Source organism: Heteronotia binoei, chromosome 3, assembly GCF_032191835.1.
Source record: "Heteronotia binoei isolate CCM8104 ecotype False Entrance Well chromosome 3, APGP_CSIRO_Hbin_v1, whole genome shotgun sequence".
NCBI classification, from domain to species: domain Eukaryota; kingdom Metazoa; phylum Chordata; class Lepidosauria; order Squamata; family Gekkonidae; genus Heteronotia; species Heteronotia binoei.
Window position 1 is genome coordinate 103,542,668 of NC_083225.1, and position 20,265 is coordinate 103,562,932.

The 20,265-nt window shown below is 44.1% G+C and overlaps 1 protein-coding gene across 2 annotated transcripts in view; it reads left to right on the top strand.

Moving 5' to 3' along the window:
- SCAF4 (SR-related CTD associated factor 4) overlaps positions 1 to 20,265 on the top strand; it is a 99,701-nt gene that overhangs the window by 53,194 nt on the left and 26,242 nt on the right. The window contains exons 8-15 of one of the 2 annotated variants that reach the window (XM_060234339.1): positions 139 to 239; positions 439 to 547; positions 1,764 to 1,931; positions 4,052 to 4,131; positions 7,565 to 7,755; positions 10,473 to 10,573; positions 11,651 to 11,764; positions 14,217 to 14,373. In XM_060234339.1, coding sequence (XP_060090322.1) covers positions 139 to 239; positions 439 to 547; positions 1,764 to 1,931; positions 4,052 to 4,131; positions 7,565 to 7,755; positions 10,473 to 10,573; positions 11,651 to 11,764; positions 14,217 to 14,373 — 1,021 coding nt within the window. The remainder of the gene's footprint in view (positions 1 to 138; positions 240 to 438; positions 548 to 1,763; positions 1,932 to 4,051; positions 4,132 to 7,564; positions 7,756 to 10,472; positions 10,574 to 11,650; positions 11,765 to 14,216; positions 14,374 to 20,265) is intronic. The other variant, XM_060234340.1, reaches the window with a different exon arrangement.

Here is a 20,265-nt window from a genome sequence, read left to right on the forward strand (position 1 = left end):
ACACATCTTTATATAGTTATATTTAAGACTTGTAAAATATTCAGAAATTTACACTTGTCAGTTTCATAAATAGGTTTGATTATGTCTATGTTAAACAGTTTCTGAAGAAAATAGTTGGTTCAATGTAATATGTTTCAGAAGCTGCTAGATCGATTTGACTATGATGATGAGCCAGAAGCAGTTGAAGAGTCAAAGAAAGAGGATTCATCACCGTCTCCTTCAGTTTCTCAGCAAGCATTGTAAGCTTTGTGATAAACCCAAAGATTTTAAAATTCAGGGTAACATTGTAGAATTTTTTTATCTGTTCTTTAGTTACGTGTGAATATTATTAAAATTTCTAATAGAATAACACTCAGTACTTAGCGTAAGAATATAAAAGTAAAAATAGCTGTGTGTGTATTAATGTTCAGTAGTATTGAAAATAATTTTATTGCTTAGTGGATTTCCAGGTGAAGGCATACAGCAGCCAATTTATCCACAACTCCCAAATATAGATCAGTTTCAGCAACGGATGCTGGGAATGCAACAGGATCCTATGCATCACCAGGTATGGTAATTACTGGTTGCTATTTTTTCCTTGTGCAATTACTTAATATTTAGATAGATAGAGGTTTGTAAAATTGTTCATGGAGAGGAGAAAGTGGACAGAGAAATTTATCTTTCATTTTAAAATGTGATTGGAGAGATTCATTAGCAATATCCATTACTACTTATGGTGATTAAAACATGGTGATTAAAAGGAGTTTCCACATGCAGAGGCAGTAATACAAGTGTTGAATACTGGTTCTATGAGGCAAAATCAGGGGATGGCTTTGGCCATTGTGTCCTCTTTGTTGAACCAGTGGGCAACTGTGGTAAACGTGATAGTGGACTAGTTATAGCACCGGCAGGGCTCTTCTTATGTTCTTATTCCTTTTGGAGCAGAGGTGTCACATGCAGCCCAGGGGCCAAATCAGGCCCCCGGAGGGCTCCTATCAGGCCCCCAAGCAACTGGCTGTCATCTGCTTCTTTCTGCATCACAGCTTGCTTTGCTAAGCTTGCTTAGTTGCACAGAAGCTACAGAGTAAAGCCTCTGTTTTTTCCATTGGCTGAGGCTCCTCCCTGGGGGGGGGGGAAGTGGGGATAAATAGCTTGCTTTGCCAGGCTGTCTCAGTCACACAACAGAGCTACTAAGCTAAGTTCAGAAATACAAAGAAAGCACCTTGAAGACCAACGAGTGCTAATGTTTTAAACATGTTTATTTTAAGTTTTTTTTTTCAAAACATCTTCAATTTTGTTTGTATGCTTTATAAAGTTTATATCTCTGCTACCTAATCTTGGAGAGCCAGTTTGGTGTCGTGGTTAAGTGCGTGGACTCTTATCTGGGAGAACCGGGTTTGATTCTCCACTCCTCCACTTGCACCTGCTAGCATGGCCTTGGGTTAGTCATAGTTCTGGCAGAGGTTGTCCTTGAAAGGGCAGCTGCTGGGAGAGCCCTCTCCAGCCCCACCCACCCCACAGGGTGTCTGTTGTGGGGGAGGAAGGTAAAGGAGATTGTGAGCCGCTCTGAGACTCTTCAGAGTGGAGGGCGGGATATAAATCCAATATCATCATCTTCTTCTTAAAAAGGTACACACATGGCCTGGCTCAACATGGCTTGGCCCAACAAGGTCTCATTTATGTCAGATCTGGCTCTCATAACAAATTAGTTCGACACCCCGGTTTTAGAGGTTGTTCTTGATTTGAAATTAATAAGAAATGTCTGTATATTCTTCTTCTGCAAGGTCCCTCTCCCTCCAAATGGTCAAATGCCAAGTTATGGTCTTCTACCTACACCACAGTTTCCTCCCATGGCTCAGCCTGTGATACAGTCTTCATCCCAAGTGCAGCCATCTTTCCAACCTTCTTTTACAGCTCAAAGTGAATCCCATATACAGAAAACACATCAGCAGGTAAAGAGGTTTTAATATCTATCTTTAATTCCATATGTGGCTTATAAAAGCAACATTGCTGCCAAAATTCAATGGTGCATAGCCAGGATCACTTCTGTTTTGTATCAGTTATTTCTGTTTTGCATTTATTCGCTGTTTTAGATTTCTTTCATAGATAGGAACAACTGTGTAGGGAGTCCTTTGAACCCGTTATGTTTTCATACTTCTTTGCATCAGAATTTTTATACTTAAATGTGAAGGAATTTTTGTATTATGTTGCACTTCAACTAGTTAGGGAACTTGCAATGCCATCCTAAGTAGAGTTACACCTTTTTATGTCCATTGAAGCTAGTGGATAAAATTGATAGGTGCTACGCTGTTTGTTTTGTAGTGAAGTTGGCATATGTGAATTATAATGCTAAAATACTGTCCTTTTTTGCTAAAGGATAAGAATGGGCCTTCACATTATCAGCATGAAGCAGAAATGACAGGAAATACCTCCTATGTAATACACAGTCTTACCCCAGCTCCCAGTCAACTCTAATCAGTGGCACTTTCTTTCCATACTTCTTCCTAATTAAGTAGAAATGATTCTCTCTAGAAACAACTGGGAATTATGTGTAACTAGGAGTAGAAGTAAGACCCGTTGAGAAGAAAATACAATTGGCTCTAGGAGGAGGCTCTGGGCGAGTGCCCCCCCCCCCAACCTTACTGTCTTCCCACCCATCCAAATGAAGGCATTCACTCCTCTCCCCTCAGGGGAGCTGATCTCTGTGATCTGGAGAGCAGTTGTAATTCTGAATGATCTCCAGCCCTCACCTGGAGATTGGCAACAGTGGTTGCCCAGGAAAAAATTGCATTATATCTGTCTGAGGTCCCACCCCTTAAATCTCCAGGAGTTTCCTAACCTGGGGTTAGCAACCCTGCAGCCTCTACATAGGAAAAGAACAGTCTTTCTTTACAGGGGTGGGGTGGGCAGTGGAACCAAATCAACTTAAATTATTTTCCTCGCCCTCCCCTTTGATCTGAACAACAACCCTGTAAGGCTTCCCTATCTCCTCAAGAAACTATCCTGGGATGAGGGGTGAGTGCCCTCCCCCCTTGCTGTCTTCCAACTTCTCAAGTGAAGACATTCACTCTGTCCCTTACCTCCAGGGGAGCTGATGTCTGTCATCTGGAGAGCAGTAGTAATTCTCCAGCCCTTGCCTGGAAATTGGCAACAGTGAGGAAATGGCTGGTAGTATCAAGGCACCCAGAGTGTGCTGTTAGGCCTAGGGTAGCCATCCTCCAGATGGAGCCCGAAGATCTTCTGGGATCACAACTGAACTACAGACAACACATCTCTCTCCTTGTCCTACACTGCTTTGGAGGGTGGACTGTATGCCATTCTTTTCCCTTGAGGCCTCTCCCTTTGCTGACCAACAGCTGGTGTTGCCTAGCAACAGCCTCTAGCTAGCACTTTCTAGGGAGCAGGAAACACTGCTAGCAGGGCCAGGCCTCTCTGGCTGTTTCTGTGGCCTTTGGAAGCTGAGTGTGCTGAGAAGCCTTTCGTGAGGCCACAGTAGCTCTGCAGCCCTTTCTGAAGCCATTTGACAGAGAGGACACAGAGAAGAGTTGGAGATGTGACTGTCTCTGAGGGAAAACTACTTCTGGCAGTTTTTTCAACATTCCTGGGCCTGAGTAGGCGGGGCAGGGAAGTCAGCCAATGGGAGGTCCAGAGACACTGACTGATGTGTAATGGGCTAGTCATTTGTTCCAAAAATATTAGCCAATGACCATCCTCGATTTGGTCATGGTGATAAGAGAATTATTACTATAGTTACTGTCATGGATCACTCATAATGTAAAATGAGGGTTGGATGCCATGGTGGAGTGGTTGTTTCCACTGATCTCTTCATGACACCTGTAATACAAGATCTTTTATTGACCTGATAGTGCGAAAAATGCCATTGTGCACAGTTCTTTATTAGATGGGATGAACAAGTATTTAATTCTCAGCTATAGAAAACAATCTTGTTTAAATAAATTGCAACATGTTTTTGTTCAAATTACATGACTGTTAACTTATCTAGTTTTAGAGTTGAAACAGATCTCAAAGTAAAATTGAGGTAACCACTCTAAATATTTGCTGAATGTTTTAGGAAATGGAAGTGGATCAACCTCCTGCTCAAGAAGTAAAGAGACATGAGAGCAGAAAGTCAAGATCTAGATCTGCATCAAGGTAAGCAGTACAGATAATCTCAGTACCTGTCATAAATCCAAGAGGGAATATTGTATATTCTGTAATTTCAGTATGCTAATACTTTTTGTTCTGGAAGCCGTACTTTAAAACAAATGGGTTTCCAAGGCTCCAGTGAGAAAATCCATTCACTGAATTACTGTTCAAAAGTTTCCTCTCTGGTGGTATATAAACTGTCATGGATCACTCATAATGTAAAATGAGAGAAATGTAAAATCCTCATTTTACAGTACACTCATTTTACATTATGAGTGATCCATGACTGTATATATACCACCAGAGAGAAACATTTGAGCAGTATTTCACAGTGAATGGATTTTCTCGATCCGACACGACCTTCCCGCCACAACTGATACAGTGAAAGAACTCGCACGAAGCACGTCTTCTGGTCCATTTCTGGATTCCTTCACCCCACTCAGCCTGGAGGAGGTCGACAGGATCCTTTTGGCTATACGCCCTACTACCTGCAGGCTGGACCCATGCCCGTCCTAGCTTATAAAAGCTAGCCAAGCATTGTTACGTGAGCCGCTGCAGGTTATTGTCAACAGATCCTTTGTAGAAGGGATCTTTCCCACACCTCTTAAAGAGGCCATGGTCCATCCCCTTTGAAAAAACCATCCATAGGCCTGGCCGTATGGGCAAACTATAGGCCGGTGTCGAACCTTCCCTTTTTGGGTAAGGTTATAGAGTGGGATGTGGCAAGTCAGCTACAGGGATTCCTGGATGACACTTCCGCACTGGATCCATTCCAGTCTGGCTTTTGACCAGGTCACGGGACGGAGATTGTTCTGGTCGCCCTCGTAGATGACCTCATGCAACATCTGGATCGGGGCGGCTCACCGGCTGTTATTATTAGATCTGTCAGCTGCATTTGATACGGTTGACTATCAGCTATTGTCTAGCCACCTCGCCGACATGGCGATTCAGGGGTCAGGCTTGCAATGGTTGGCCTCTTTTCTTTTCTCCAGGGTTGGGGACAAAGGGTGGTGATAGGGGAAGAATAATCCCAAAGACACCCAATTATATGTGGTGTGCCACAGGGTGCGGTTCTGTCACGGATGTTATTTAACATCTATATGCACCTCCTTGCCCAGATTGTCAGGAGGAATGTCACCAATACGCTGATGATACCCAGCTCTATCTATTGATGGGTGGCCAGTCCAACTGTACCCTGGAAAATCTAGAATTGGCTCTTCAAGCCTTAGCATCTTGGCTCAGGCTGAGTCGGTTGAAGTTGAATCTGACAAAGATGGAGGTTCTCTATCTGAGCTGGGGTGGCCCAGGAAGGGAGATCCTTTACCAGCTTTTGACGGGGTGCCACTAATACCGGCCCCTAAGGTCAAAATCTTGGGTGTGCTCCTGGAATCCTCTCTGACAATGGAGGCCCAGGTAGGAGCCACTACCAGATCCGCCTTTTTTCCATCTCCGATGGGTACGACAATTGGCCCGCTTCCTGGAGCATGACGACTTAGCAATGGTGATCCATGCTATGGTCACCTTGAGAATAGATCACTGTAATGCTCTCTGCATGGGGCTACCCTTGACCCTGACCCAGAAACTACAGCTAGTGCAAAACACTGCAGCACGCCTGTTAATGGGGCTCCCTAGACGGGAGTGCATTCAGCCAGTGTTGAGAGAGCTGCACTGGCTACCTATTGTGTTCCGAGTCCGTTTCAAGGTATTGGTACTGACCTTTAAAGCCCTTTATGGTCAAGGGCCTGTCTATCTATGGGACTGTCTTTCCCTGCACGTTCCCCAGAGAGCACTGCATTCTGGGACGCACAACCTTCTATCCATTCCCGGGCCAAAGGAGGCCAGGTTATGCTCCACATGGGCTCGGGCCTTAAGAACATAAGAGAAGCCATGTTAGATCAGGCCAATGGCCCATCCAGTCCAACATGCTTTGTCACACAGCGGCCCCCCCCCAAAAAAAATATATATACACACACACACACACACACACACATTGTGGCTAATAGCCACTGATGGACCTCTGCTCCATATTTTTATCTAACCCCCTCTTGAAGGTGGCTATGCTTGTGGCCGCCACCACCTCCTGTGGCAGTGAATTCCACATGTTAATCACCCTTTGGGTGAAAAAGTACTTCCTTTTATCCGTTTTAACCTGTCTGCTCAGCAATTTCATTGAATGCCCACGAGTTCTTGTATTGTGAGAAAGGGAGAAAAGTACTTCTTTCTCTACCTTCTCCATCCCATGCATTATCTTGTAAACCTCTATCATGTCACCCCGCAGTCGACGTTTCTCCAAGCTAAAGAGCCCTAAGCGTTTCAACCTTTCTTCATAGAGAAAGTGTTCCAGCCCTTTAATCGTTCTAGTTGCCCTTTTCTGGACTTTCTCCAATGCTATAATATCTTTTTTGAGGTGCGGCGACCAGAACTGCACACAGTACTCCAAATGAGACCGCACCATCGATTTATACAGGGGCATTATGGCCTTCTCGGTGGCAGCACCAGAAATGTGGAATGCCCTCCCGGAGGCCCTAAGGGCCCTAAGAGATCTTTCTACCTTCAGTAGGGCCTGTAAAACTGAACTGTTTTGGCAGGCCTTTGACAGCTAAACCGGGAGAGGACTGCCACCCCACATCTCCAAAAAGTTACTGTTTACTAGAAGATCATGATCAGGATAGAAGAGTCCGCCTATATTGAAATAGCACTATATAATGTTTTAAACTGTAATTGTAACTGTAATTGTATTTTATTGATTTTAAATTGTAATTTATAATTGTTTTGAATTGAATTGATGGTTAGCCGCCCTGAGTCCACTCGTGGATCGGGCGGGTTAGAAATTGAAAGTAATAAATAATAATAAATAAACTGGAATAATGCATGCCTTGATTCCTGAAAATGTTTGAAACCAGGTCATTTTTAACTCTTCCCCCAAACCACCAATATGAAATATGCCTATAACCGCTTATCATTCCAGCAGAGCAGACCTTTAGCAGGGCAAAAGACTGGGTTGTTGGATTTCAAGCCAGTTGTGCATTGGGTTATCTATAAATTCTCTGCTCTTCACAAAAAACAGCTCAGTGGTGGGGAGCTCCACGCAGCTCAGCTATTTAGTTTCATTTCACCACCAGCTTTCTGTTCGCCATGGCTTTGAACATCAAGCAGAAAGCAGGTTATGAACACCTCTCAGCTAGTTGACTGCCTGAAGTAGAGTAGAAAGGCAGTGAAATAGCTGGGAGGCATTTCACCATCTGCTTTTGGCTCTCCACTGCTTTTCGCAAGGAGCAGAAGGCAGCGGTTTAAACTTTAAATGGCTCATGAACCAGTTCAGTTTGCGAACTGGCCTATCGGTTCGTGGTTCAACCACAAACCAAACCGCAAAAAAAATGCAGTTCCATGCCCATACTTAGTGAGCAAATTAGTACATTAACATTTTTGTTGATACCAGATCACCAAAAAGGAGAAGATCAAGGTCTGGTTCTCGGACTCGAAGATCACGCCATCGTCGTTCTCGTTCCCGATCTCGGGACAGGCGCCGCCATTCTCCTAGGTCTCGATCCCAGGAAAGGCGTGAAAGAGAGAGAGAAAGAGAGCGCAGAGGAAAAGGCCTGCCTCCTATCAAACCAGAAACTGTTAGTGGTAAGTCCTATTTTACTTTTCCAGAAAGAAATTGGATGGTATTAATACTTGCTTTCAGATGCTCTAGACCAGGGGTGTCAGACATACGTCCCAGGGGCTGAATCAAGCTCCCAGGCAACTGGATGTCATCTGCTTCCTTCTCCCTCTCTCTTGCTTCTTTTTGCATCACAGCTTGCTTTGCCAGGCTTGCTCAATAGCACAGGAGCTACAGAGCCAAGCCTGTATTTTTTCCATTAGCTGAGGCTCCTCCTTTCGGGATGAAGGGGGGAGGAACAGCTTCTTTTGCCAGGCACGGCAGAGCTACTGAGCCAATCCTTCTATTGACTGAGGCTCCTCCCCCTTCTGATTCCCTAGGGAAGGAAGGAAAGCCAGAGCTTCCTTTGCCCAGTTCCCTGGATCAATCCCATGGGAGAGGTACAAAGAAAACACCTTTAAGATCAAGTGCTGATATTTGAAGGATATTTTAAGTTTTTTAAAAAAATCTTTGTCTTTGTGTCCTTTATATATCTCTGCTACCTAATCATAAATAGGTATACACATGGCCCTGCCCAACCTGACACAGCTTGGCCCAACAAGGTCTCATTTATGTCAGATTTGGCCCTCATAACCAATGAGTTTGACACCAGGTGCCATCAGGAGGTCCATCAGTGGGGCCAGGACACTAGAAGTCCTCCCATTGTTGCGCCCCGCCCCCGCTCTAGACACAGGGTTGTCAAATTCATTTGTTATGAGGGCCAGATCTGGCTTATGGCCCGAGCCATGTGTGTCATAAAATGTGATGCTAGATAGCAGGGATGTAAACTTTGTAAAGGACATAGACAAACACAATTAAAGGATGAGGTTTTTTTTACTTAAAATGAAAAAATGCTTAAAATATTAGCACTCTTGCAATATTTTGTTTATAAGTCTCTGATAACTGACACCTCTTACTTTGTATTATTGCATCAAAATGTGCTGTAGCAATCTGGACTATGCTGCTTGGGTGTGTATCTATAAGCTGCAAGCCTGCTTTCACCTTATTGACATTCATTACAGAAATCTCATGGTCAGTGCTCTGAGCCTAGGACCCAAGGAAAAACATGAAATGGCTGGGTATTGTGAGCTTTTGAACATAGCTCGCTTCGTATGCTGGTCAAGAACATGTGAAGGCATCATGACCCAGAGTGAGGGCTATGTGTTTGTCTACAAAACTACAGTGTTCTCCTGAAAAATAACTGCAACTCCTATGAGGCAGTGCAAAAACAGAGAAACAGCCATATATAGTGATCGTATCAGTGTGCTAGGTTCAGAATGTGTGCTAGGTTCAAAATCCCCAATCTACAAATGTGCTGGATGAACTTGGTCTGGACACACAGTCTCAGCCTAATCCATCTCACTAGTTTGTTGTTATTTCTCATTACTTTCCTGCTGAGATAAACTGGATAATAAGGGCTCATGTAGTTTGCAGGTTTGTAGTTATACAGTACATAAGAGAAGCCATGTTGGATCAGGCCAATGGCCCATCCAGTCCAACACTCTGTGTCACATAGTGGCCAAAAAACCCCCCCAGGTGTCATCAGGAGGTCCATCAGTGGGGCCAGGACACTAGAAGTCCTCCCACTGTTGCCCCCCCCAAAGCACCAAGAATACAGAGTATCACTGCCCCAGGCAGAGTTCCAACAATACACTATAGCTAATAGCCACTGATGGACCTCCGCTCCTTATGTTTACCCAATCCCCTCTTGAAGCTGGCTGTGCTTGTGTGCCAGAAATGGCCAGGCTAAAGTTTTAAAGGGGAGGCAAACTCAGTTGCATCCAAGAAAGCCACAGTATAACAAGCGCAACAAAACGCACACACACACACTGTAGCAAGGCACACAAAAGCTCATATACCTTGAATAAAACTTTTTTGGTCTTAAAGGTGTTTTGTATTTCTCCCATGCAATTGGGACAGCTGAGCAAAGGGGAGGAGCCTCAGCCAGTGGAAGGAAAGAAAGGCTTGCCTCTGTTGCCTGTGTAATTGATGGAGCCCAGCCATCTCTGGCTGCTTCCATCCCTCCCCTTGGGAAGGAGCCTCAGCCAATGCAGAGAGCAGCGGCTTGGCTATCTATCTCTCCTCTGCAGTTGAAGAGTCTTGCAAAGAAAGCTGTGATGCAGCAGAAGCAGAACTGAAGAAGGAAGCAGAAACCAGATGCGGTCTGCTTTATTTTGTCTGTAAATGTTATCTGTTGTACATAGCAATTGAGGTATGCTTTATGTGAATAATTGCTAGTTCCTTATTCAGTTTGCCAGTCATCTTCAATTTATTCTGACATAACCTAGTAAAATGCTTTGATCAAGTCTCTGATCAGCCTGCTTAACTACGTTTGTTTATTTATTTAATTTATTTATAACCAGCAAACAATTTATAAAAATCCAGTTCATAACCAATGAAAGGCAATATAATTATAGTATATGATACTATCTAAAATATACATAAAATGTGAATTAAAAATTTAAAACTCAGAAGATCTAAAATTATTGTTAAAGTCAATGATAAACTAAAAACCCTATCTGGACATCTTTGTTTCTTCCCTAATTCAATAAGCCATCCAGCCACATTTACACTCTCAGTCTGTATTACTGTTTTAACAGTGATTAGAAAGTTATTTACAAAAGAGGAAAAGGACACTTTCGGTTAATTAAATTCTTAATTAATTAAATTAATTAAAAGCAAACATACCTTCCCCCCCATTAAGTTTGCAGTACTACACTTTGGGTTGGACAACTAGACAAACGAACATCACAGCAGGATGTTGGCGGTCTTCTAGAAGAGTTTGGACCCATTGAATCTATAAATGTAAGTATGGAATGCAAGAAGGTGGAAAACAATGGGAGGTAACCTACTTTGGGTTGTGGGAATCTGTCTCCAGCGTAAGTATTTCTTCCATTGGAGGAAGGTTTCAGACATTGCTTAGCGGAGTGGTAGGATACAGGCTATTAAGCTACAGTTTACTGACGTTTTAATTCTTGGGTAAAACTAAATGCAATTTATTTATTTTATATCAGTGAATTTTTTTAAAATCAACATGACTTTAAATTCATTTGACTTTTTACTTGTACAAAATGTAAGGATAGTCAGTGTTGCATACTAATAATAATGAAGAATATAAATTTCCTTGGTTTTTACACAGATGTTTTGCCCCATGTGACCCATAAGGATGCCCCTTCTTTTTTGAGCATCACAACATCATGTTTTAGAACACATCTTGTAGGGCTCCAGGGCTTTTCCCTTTGTGCCAGACGAAAGTAACATTACTTTTGATCCAACTCCAAAGGGAAATGGTAGGGTGGCTGTAGGCAAGAGTCTCCATATGAAAGCTGTGCCTGTATTCAGTCCATGTGTAGTGGAAAGGGGCTATACCTTAGCTCCACTATCAGAATGATAGAACAAAACTGTTTTTCTCTCTCTGCCCTCCCTTTTTAACAGGGTTTCTGTTTTGTTGACAGCCGAGCTGCATTGTCCCTTTTAACTGACTCAGCTGTGAAGCAGACTGCTATGTGTGTGGGAGAGTGTGATTTGTCACCTCAGTGGTCCTGTGCCAGATTTGCAAGGGAACAGTTCAGGGTCTGGAGGGTGGAACTAGCAATTAATGGTGGGGAACAGCGCCATACAGAAGCTGCCCCCTCCAGCCTCTGCACTTTTTCTTGTACTGTTTTAATTTGGCTTGGGTGTTATTTAGTGATTTTGTAAAGATAGAAAGACATTTCAGAAATACCAAAAATAGACTAGTTATACATTTGGCAGAGCTGCTGGGCTGTGGTTAATGCTTTTTTAAAATTAGGCATTTGTAAAACAGGATTTTAAAGACTTTAAAATAATAGCTTCCCAAAACGCTGGTTTTTCTTGTAGTAACATTTCTGTACTTCATAACAGATGATACCACCAAGGGGATGTGCCTATATTGTAATGGTGCAGAGACAAGATGCATACCGTGCCCTGCAAAAACTCAGCCGTGGAAATTTTAAAGTCAATCAGAAACCTATAAAGGTATTGTAATGATAAACTTTTTATCAATGATAAACTAAAGGTATTATAATGATAAACTTTTACATATACAAACTTGCAGTGATCAGTAACCAGAGTGGGTCTGAGAATATCTCAACATTCTTATTAACTTTAGAGGGTTGGACTAGGATTTGGGAGACCCAGATTCAAATGCCCATTTTGCCATGGAAGCTTTTTGGGTGACACTGGGCCAGTCACACATGCCCTGAGCCTATCAGGGTTGTTGTGAGGATAAAATGGAGAGTGGGGGAACATTTTCAGCCCCCACTGCTTAAGTGAAATAAACAAATACTTGGCAGGCTTTTAAATCCTGCTACTGACACTGGAGCAAATTTCCTATCCATTCTCTTTCTTGAATTCTCAGAGAATTGGCTCTACATCTTTGTCCTCTCAGCACATTGTCTCATCCAGATTAGTAGACATTGCCCCCAAAATATAACCTTTTAACACTTAAGAGTGTTCTTTGTGCAACTAGAAGAGCACCCGGCGGAACTTGGCTTGCCATCAGTTAAGGCCATGTCCATCTTGCCGTACTTAAATTTTGGAGCAAAGGTTGCATCACTACCACCACTCGCACAGTAATCAGTGTTTCCAGTCAATGTCACGTAACAATACAATCTGTTCTATATGTTACAATAGCATATTCACTTGCTACTCTATTCCAGATGACTTGTTGGGGGCTTTGAACAATGGTTCCAATTTACAAAATTAGGTGTACAGATGTGATTCCTTACTGGATAGCTTTACCATTTCCAAGTGCAAATTTTCCCCTTGGTTTAAGCTAATCAAAAGAGATCACGTTAGATCTTCTTGGTAAATAGCTCATCCTGAGACCTCAGAAAGGCATTCACTTCTTTACATTTTCAGACAATGCTAACAGCTTTGCTCATGGGAAGATATTCTCAAATACCGGCACTATGTGTTTGTATATGTAGTGCTTCAATTCCAGAGGATATATTAAATTACACTTTATTTTGACCTATGTATGCAGAAGTTAGAACTAAATTCCTTTCTTAACCTGTTAAAGGGACAAAATTTTCCCTCTGATCTCGACAAGCTGGGCTTTTTACTATCTGATACTGATACGTTCGTTACCTACAGTGTCGCACTTTGCCCTGGCTGCAAAAAAAATTAGGGCCAAAATTGCTGTTTTAGTAAATAAATCTAATGACTAACTGGTTTTATTTTAGGTGTTCATAATTTTACCATATATAAATATTTGTAATTAATTAGGTTTACAATGGTTGAGCCTAATGATAATTGCATTTCTGTAATTCAGTATTACTTGCTTATTATATTATATCTTACCTTGTAACTGATTTCTTTTTATGATGCTTTTAGTCTTTTTTAATCATTAAGTTCTTTTCTATTGTGATGGCCTTTCGCTATAAACAATAAATATTTCTGCTCTACAAAAAAAATACCCAAGGTACAAGCACCAGCAGCATTTATTAATGTTAGATGTTTGTTCCTCATTTGAAAGTATATTTTCAGTCTCAGTTTGAGTTTTTGTTTATCTGAAACTAGTAAAAATTTTATCACAGTTTTAATGGTGGTTAGGTTATTGTTACACTCTGGCTGTTCGTTAGTGTAAAATACTTTGTATTTCACAATACCCAAAAACATTTTTTAAAAAAAAAAAAAACACCATGGAATGATTTTTTACCTTAAAATACATTGGAATTGGAATTGGGGTAGAATATATCTGTAAGTTTGTTTTATGTTTCTGCTGGTTAATATATATGAAACCCCATAATATTTTAATGGGTGAGGAATCTTATATTGTTTGATGTCTTTTTAATTACCTTCTCCAGTGACTTCTGTGTTTTGTTCATCATAAGATTTGTCTCAGCATAGCTGCAAGTTGCCTGAAGGAATATTTAGTTGTGGCACAAAGACAAACCTGTTGACTAATTTGGTCACAATGGCTTAGAACAGCTGTTCTGTGCAACTTTTAAGAGACTTTCACATGGCAGCTGTATTGTATGATGTAGCCCTTTGCCTGTTAAACTATTTTCTCCAGTTCTGCAGATATTTTTTTTTTATAAATTTTGCACTGCATATGGCAGAAGTACCCAACTGTTTTAAGTCTGTGGGCCCATTTGGGTGCAGCAGCAAATTGCTGCCACAGGAGGCAGAGCCAGCCATAAAATGATTGCCACAGTTTAATGTCAGTAACAGTGTAGATCTTTGTGCTGGGCATAGCCAATCAGCCTTGCTGGGCAGAAGCCCTTCCTGGCTCCACCCACTTCCGAAAAGCACTTGACAAACACCAGAAAAGGTGTCATTGGGCACCATGTTGGGGATCCCTGCTATATGCTGTATATATCATTTCTTGACTTTTGAACCATATCGCTCTTGAGAGAGAATATTTTCTGTGTAAGATAGAAATATATTTCACTGATTAATATTTATGTTGCCATTCTTCCTTAAGATTGCATGGGCTTTAAATAAAGGAATTAAACCAGACTATAAGCAGTACTGGGATGTAGAATTAGGTGTTACCTACATACCGTGGAGTAAAGTTAAGCCTGAAGACCTGGAAAGCTCCTGTGAAGGAGGAATGTTGGACAATGAAACACTTAGTCCTGGTAAGAGCTGACTTTATGGAACTTCTTTATCTAGGGGAAAGTGTTTATAGGTAGAATACTTTGTACTTGATAAAGCTCCAGTGATATTATGGTCTTGCTTTTTGGACTGAGCCCACACCAGATTATAAGCCGAGAGGATCCCTTTTAAGGATATTCCACAGCCAGTGGGGTTGGAATCAGGAAGCAAATGTGTATGTGCACAACTATTTTGTTGCATGCCATTTTTAATTTCCACTCCTGTTCCTCAGCTGGTAGGTTTCCAGTGTTTTAGAATCCTGTGATGGAAAAGCTGACTGGGAAAAATGGCAAGTAAGAAAATAATAATAATAATAATAATATAATAAAATAATAATAATAAAATTTTATTTATATCCCACCCTCCCCGCCGAGGCGGGCTCAGTGTCAGCGTAGGGGCATTGAAGTTCCAAGAATGAATAGACTTATTTTAGTTCAAAAATAAGTTTCCATTTATTGATTAGAACAATGTTGCGTAGCGCAGAGTCATTGATACTAATGATGAGAAGGGTTCAAGCAAAAGCATTTATGGATACACATCAAAGCAAGGAGTTTTAAATTGCTTCCCATAATAAAAGCTGGGTTGTCTCATTGACAGTGAGCATTTCCCTTATCTGCTATCTCCCCGGCATGGCCTGTCTCTCCCTCCCGCTGTGGCCTTGCCGGCCCGGCCTGAGAACTGGCTAGATGTTTTTACACTTCAAAGCTCTTTGGCACCTGGACTGTCTCTCCCAGCGATCCTTCACATTTTGTTACAGTTTCAGGGTTAGTGAAGCAAGGGGCTAGGGTGTTAGTTAGCATTAGATAAACATTTCAGGTAATAAAGACAAGCTTCAATGCACAAAGCTGACATACTGCCCCCCCTAAGCTCTTGCTCGGGGTTTGTCTGGGTGCAGTAGGTAAAATTGCTTTAGCAGTCGAGGGGCGTTTAGGTCGGATGATTTTACCCACTCATCGCAGCTAGGTGGGAAGTGGCGCCAGCGGATCAAGTACTGTAAGACACCTCGCTGCAGCCTAGAATCTAAGATCTCCTTCACATCGTGATGTTTCTGGCCCCTCACCAGAACAGGTTCCAGTTCGGGGCTCCGAGGATGCCACTTCGACCCACCCGGATTGCGACGGATCAGACTGCAGTGGAAAATAGGGTGTATTTTACTGAACAGTTTAGGCAGGTCTAGTTCAACCGTCACCTTGTTAATCACCTTCTTTATTCGGAATGGTCCCAAGAAGCGATAAGCTAGTTTCCTGGAGGTCTGAGGTAGCGGGAGGTTCTTGGTGGACAAGAATACTGTCTCCCCTACTTTGAAATCCCACCCTGGGCTGTGCTTCTTATCGAACTGAGCCTTGTAGTCCCTTTTCGCCTCCTCCAGGTTGTCCTGTATCATTTTCCAGGACTTTTCAAGATTCCCCCACCCCTGTTGGCACTCGGGAGATAATGGCGGGTCCGTCCCTCCCGGGAGGGAAGGGAACGGCTTGCCCTCGTAGCCATTTACTGCTTGGAAGGGGGAAATTTTGGTAGAGCTATGCAAGCTGTTACTGTAGCTATATTCTGCAAAGGGAAGTAAGTCTACCCAATTAGATTGTTGGAAGTTTATGTAGCACCGTAGATATTGCTCCAGAAGCCCATTAACTCTCTCGCTTTGGCCGTCTGTTTGAGGATCGTAGGCTGAGCTGAATCCTTGTTCCATGCCCGTTAGCTTGCAAAACTCCCGCCAGAAGTTGGCAACGAACTGTGGCCCGCGGTCGCTAATGACCTTATCAGGGAACGAGTGAACCCAGACCACGTGGAGGAAGAACAACTGAGCCAGTTCTTTTGCGGTAGGGAGTTTGCGGCAAGGAATAAAATGCGCTTGCTTTGAGAAAGTGTCCACTACCACCAATATTACTGTTCGGCCATGAGATGGTGGTAGCTCCACTATAAAGTCCATGGATACTACTGACCACGGTCACCCTGCTGAGGGGAGGGGTTGCAGCAAACCCAGTACTTTGCCCCCCCTCCGTTTCGCCATTAGGCAAGTTGGGCAAGTTTGGATAAACTCCGAAATGTCTCTCTTCATTTGAGGCCACCAGAATTGCTGGTGGACTAAGTGGAGGGTTTTCACATAGCCAAAGTGCCCCGCCACTTCGTTGGTGTGGCAGTGTTGCAGGACCTCTACCCATAGGGACTTTGGGACCTAGAGTTTTCCCTTGTGGTACCAGAACCCTCCTTCCCCCCTCTCTATTCCTTCGGGACGATTTTTCCTTTCAGCCTCGGCTTCGGTTTTTAGCTTATTCCCCCCCCCCAAGGGCCCGTTCCGGGGCTGCCCTTTTTTGATCTGGTTTGTACAGCGCCTGCTACAGCTTCGGGGGGAATTAACGAGTCTATGACTTCTTCCCGCTCACTTTCGTATTGGGGAAGCCTCGAGAGAGCGTCGGCTAAGAAGTTTTTCGATCCCGGGATGTGCCGGAGCGTAAAATCGAATTTAGCAAAAAATCCCGCCCACCGGATCTGCTTCCCCGTTAGTTTTCGGCGCCTCGTGAGAGCTTCCCAGTTTTTGTGATCAGTCCAGATTTCGAAAGGGACCCGGGCGCCTTCTAGCCACAATTGCCAGGTTTTTAATGCGAACGTGACTGCGTAGGCTTCTTTGTCTCACACTGACCAATTTCGTTGCTCCTTTGAGAACTTGTGGGAAATGTAGGCGCACGGCCTCAGGTGCCCTTCTCTATCTTTCTGCATTAGTATTGCTCCTACAGCCGTGTCGGAGGCATCGCACTGGACCACGAAGGGTTCGAGCTCGTTCGGGTGCACTAGCACCGGCTCGCTTGTGAACAGGCGTTTGAGGGTGTCAAATGCTTGTTGGCATTGTTTGGTCCAAATTAGTTTGGCCCCGGGTTTTTTTGCTTCGGGACCATTCCCTTTGGTTTGCAGAAGGTCGGTCAGGGGGAGGGCCACCTTAGCGAACCCCTGAATGAACCCCCTGTAGAAATTTGCGAAACCGAGGAACGATTGGAGCTGTCTATGTGTCCTCGGGGGTTCCCATTCTAGTACAGCTTGTATCTTTGCTGGGTCCATGGCTAATCCCTGGCCCGACACCCTGAACCCTAAGTAGTCTAACTCCTTCTGGTGAAACTCGCATTTTGACAGCTTAGCATACAGCTTATTTTTGTACAGGGTTTCTAAGACCTCTCGGACCAACTTCACATGCGAGGGGAGGTCCTTTGAATAAATAATGATGTCATCCAGGTACACCGCCACCCCCTGGTACAAAAACTTTCTCAGTACATCATTAATAAAGTTCATGAACATTCCTGGGGCCCCCTGAAGTCCAAACGGCATTACTAAGTATTCAAACTGTCCCATCGGGGTGTTGAACGCGGTTTTCCACTCATCCCCCTCCTTAATCCTCACTCTGAAGTAAGCATCTCGAAGATCAAGCTTAGTGAAAATGGATCCCTTCGAGACCTCACTCAGTAGGTCCTTGATTAGCGGGAGGGGGTAGGCGTTGGACATAGAAATCCCGTTAATCCCGCGAAAATTGGTACAAAGTCTCAGGCTCCCGTCCTTTTTCTTCTGGAAAAGTACCGGCGCTGCATGGAGCCGTGGCCGGCCGGATGAAACCCCGCCGGAGGTTTTTGTCTAGGAATTTACGCAGTTCTTCCTTTTCAGCCCACCCCATGGAGTAGAGTTTGGCTTTAGGCAGTGTTTGGCCCGGGATCAGTTCTATGGCACAATCTGTGCTGCTGTGCGGCAGCAACTCGTCCACCTCGATCTCGCTGAAAGCCCCTTTCAAGTCTCGGTATTCCCGTGGTATCGACTTTACCTCCTCTATGGTTACACATAATCTCTCGTTCTTGGGGGGTGGGTTGGGCCCCCACGCCTCTCTCCACAGGTGCGAGGTGCACCTTCTGTCGATAAAGTCTATTGTGTTTTCTGCCCAATCTATTTTTGGCTGGTGCCGAGCCAGCCACCCCACTCCTAATACTATATCGAAGGAGCACGATGGAGGATCTATTTATGATGTCTAGTAAAGCACATCTAAGCTCCCTTTGGCAAGATTTAATCAGCCAGGAGGTGCAAGGATCCAAATCACAAGTTGTTGGGCGTGCAGTAGAGAGAATTCCGTCAACTTCCTCCAGGCTGAGTGGGTCGAAGCAATCCAGAACGAAATTGGAAGACAGGCACGGAGCCTCAAGTTCCTGTACTGTGTTCAATGTGATAGGCAGGTCCTGGCGGAGTGACGTGATTTTATCTGCAAAATATTTCGCAAAAGCCTCGCAGCCTATCTCTAATTCTCTCACATTTGGTCTGCCTTGAGGCAGTGTAGTAAGGCTTCCAATTGTTCTAAACAATTGAGCTGGGCACGAATTTGCAGATGCAATCCTGGCCGCAAAGTAAGCTTTCTTCGCGGCCTTGACTGCCATCTCATAAGACCTCATAAACGTTCTATAGGATGTTCTCGTTGCTTCGTCACAAGTATGCCGCCACTGCCTCTCTAATCATCTGAGCCCTTGTTTCAGCTGGCATAACTCCAAGGTGTACCATGGCGCCAGCCTCACACGAGGGCGTAGAGGACGTTGAGGTGCGATCTCGTTGATTGCCCTGGATAGCCGGTTTTGCCAGGCCTCCACCAGGTCATCAAGGGAATCGCCAGGGGGCCAGGGATCCCACAGGGCCATTTGGAACCGTTCCGGGTCCATTAGGCTCCGCGGGCAAGCCAAAATAGGCTCTCCGCCCATAAAGGGTTGAGGTGGTGTCTCCATACGGGCCTTGAGGGCTAGGTGATCCGACCTTGGTACTGCTTCTACCGCGATATCGTTCACCAGAATCCCGGACGCAAAGATCAGGTCTAACGTGTGTCCAGCCTGATGTGTGGGTGTCGTGACAAATTGAGAGAGTCCTAGAGTCACCATGGACGACACCAGATCCATCGCCTGATTGGAGGCCGTGTCATCAGCGTGGACGTTGAAATCACCCAGGACCATAAGCCCTGGGTACTCCAATGCCCAGCCTGCCACCGCCTCCATCAGGGATGGTAAGGCACTGGCTGGTGCGTTAGGCGGACGGTACACCAGCCAGATCGCCAACCCCTCTCCGACATCCCACGTTAGACCAGCACATTCAATACCCTCAATCGTTGGGGCCGGGAGAGCCCGGAAGCAGTAACCCTCCCGTATGAATAACGCCACCTCTCCCCCCCGCCCACTAGTTCGCGATTGATGAAAGACCGAGTAACCTGGGGGGGGTCATCTGGGAAAGAGCCACTGTCTCCCCATCTCGCACCCAGGTCTCGGTCCCGCAAGCCAGGTCCACGTCCTGCCGAAGCAGGAACTCCCTAAGGATTGAGGTCTTATTATTCACGGACCTGGCATTGCATAACACCAATGACAGAGACGGGCACTTCCTTTTGGCCCCACTATCTGTTACCGTCGGGATGGGAAGTAAACTAGAAGGGGGCCAAGCACTGTTTTGTCTCCGCCTCCTTCTGTTACACTTCTGTCTATTCCCACCGTCATACCTTCCCCTCCCCAGGAGCACTGGAATCCCCTTGCCAAGCATCCACACCTATGCCCGGAGCGATTTTCCTAATCCCGATCTCTCCACTCCCATCCAGATTCTCGGTCTGCAGCTTGAGTTCTTACCTCACCATCCACTCCACCCCCTTATTGTCTGACTCACTGTATATTAAGTCGAATTAATTAAAGAAAAAGAAACCCCCCCACTATTCCCTCTAATTGACTAGTCTAATAATTTATTAATTTCCATTTCCAGCACATTAATAAATAATCCCCCCTTGTAATTTCCCAATCAATCTGCTAAAAATATAAAATATATAAATATATCTATTCCAATATATAAATATATAATAACTTCCAATTACTAATCAATCAGTTAAAATC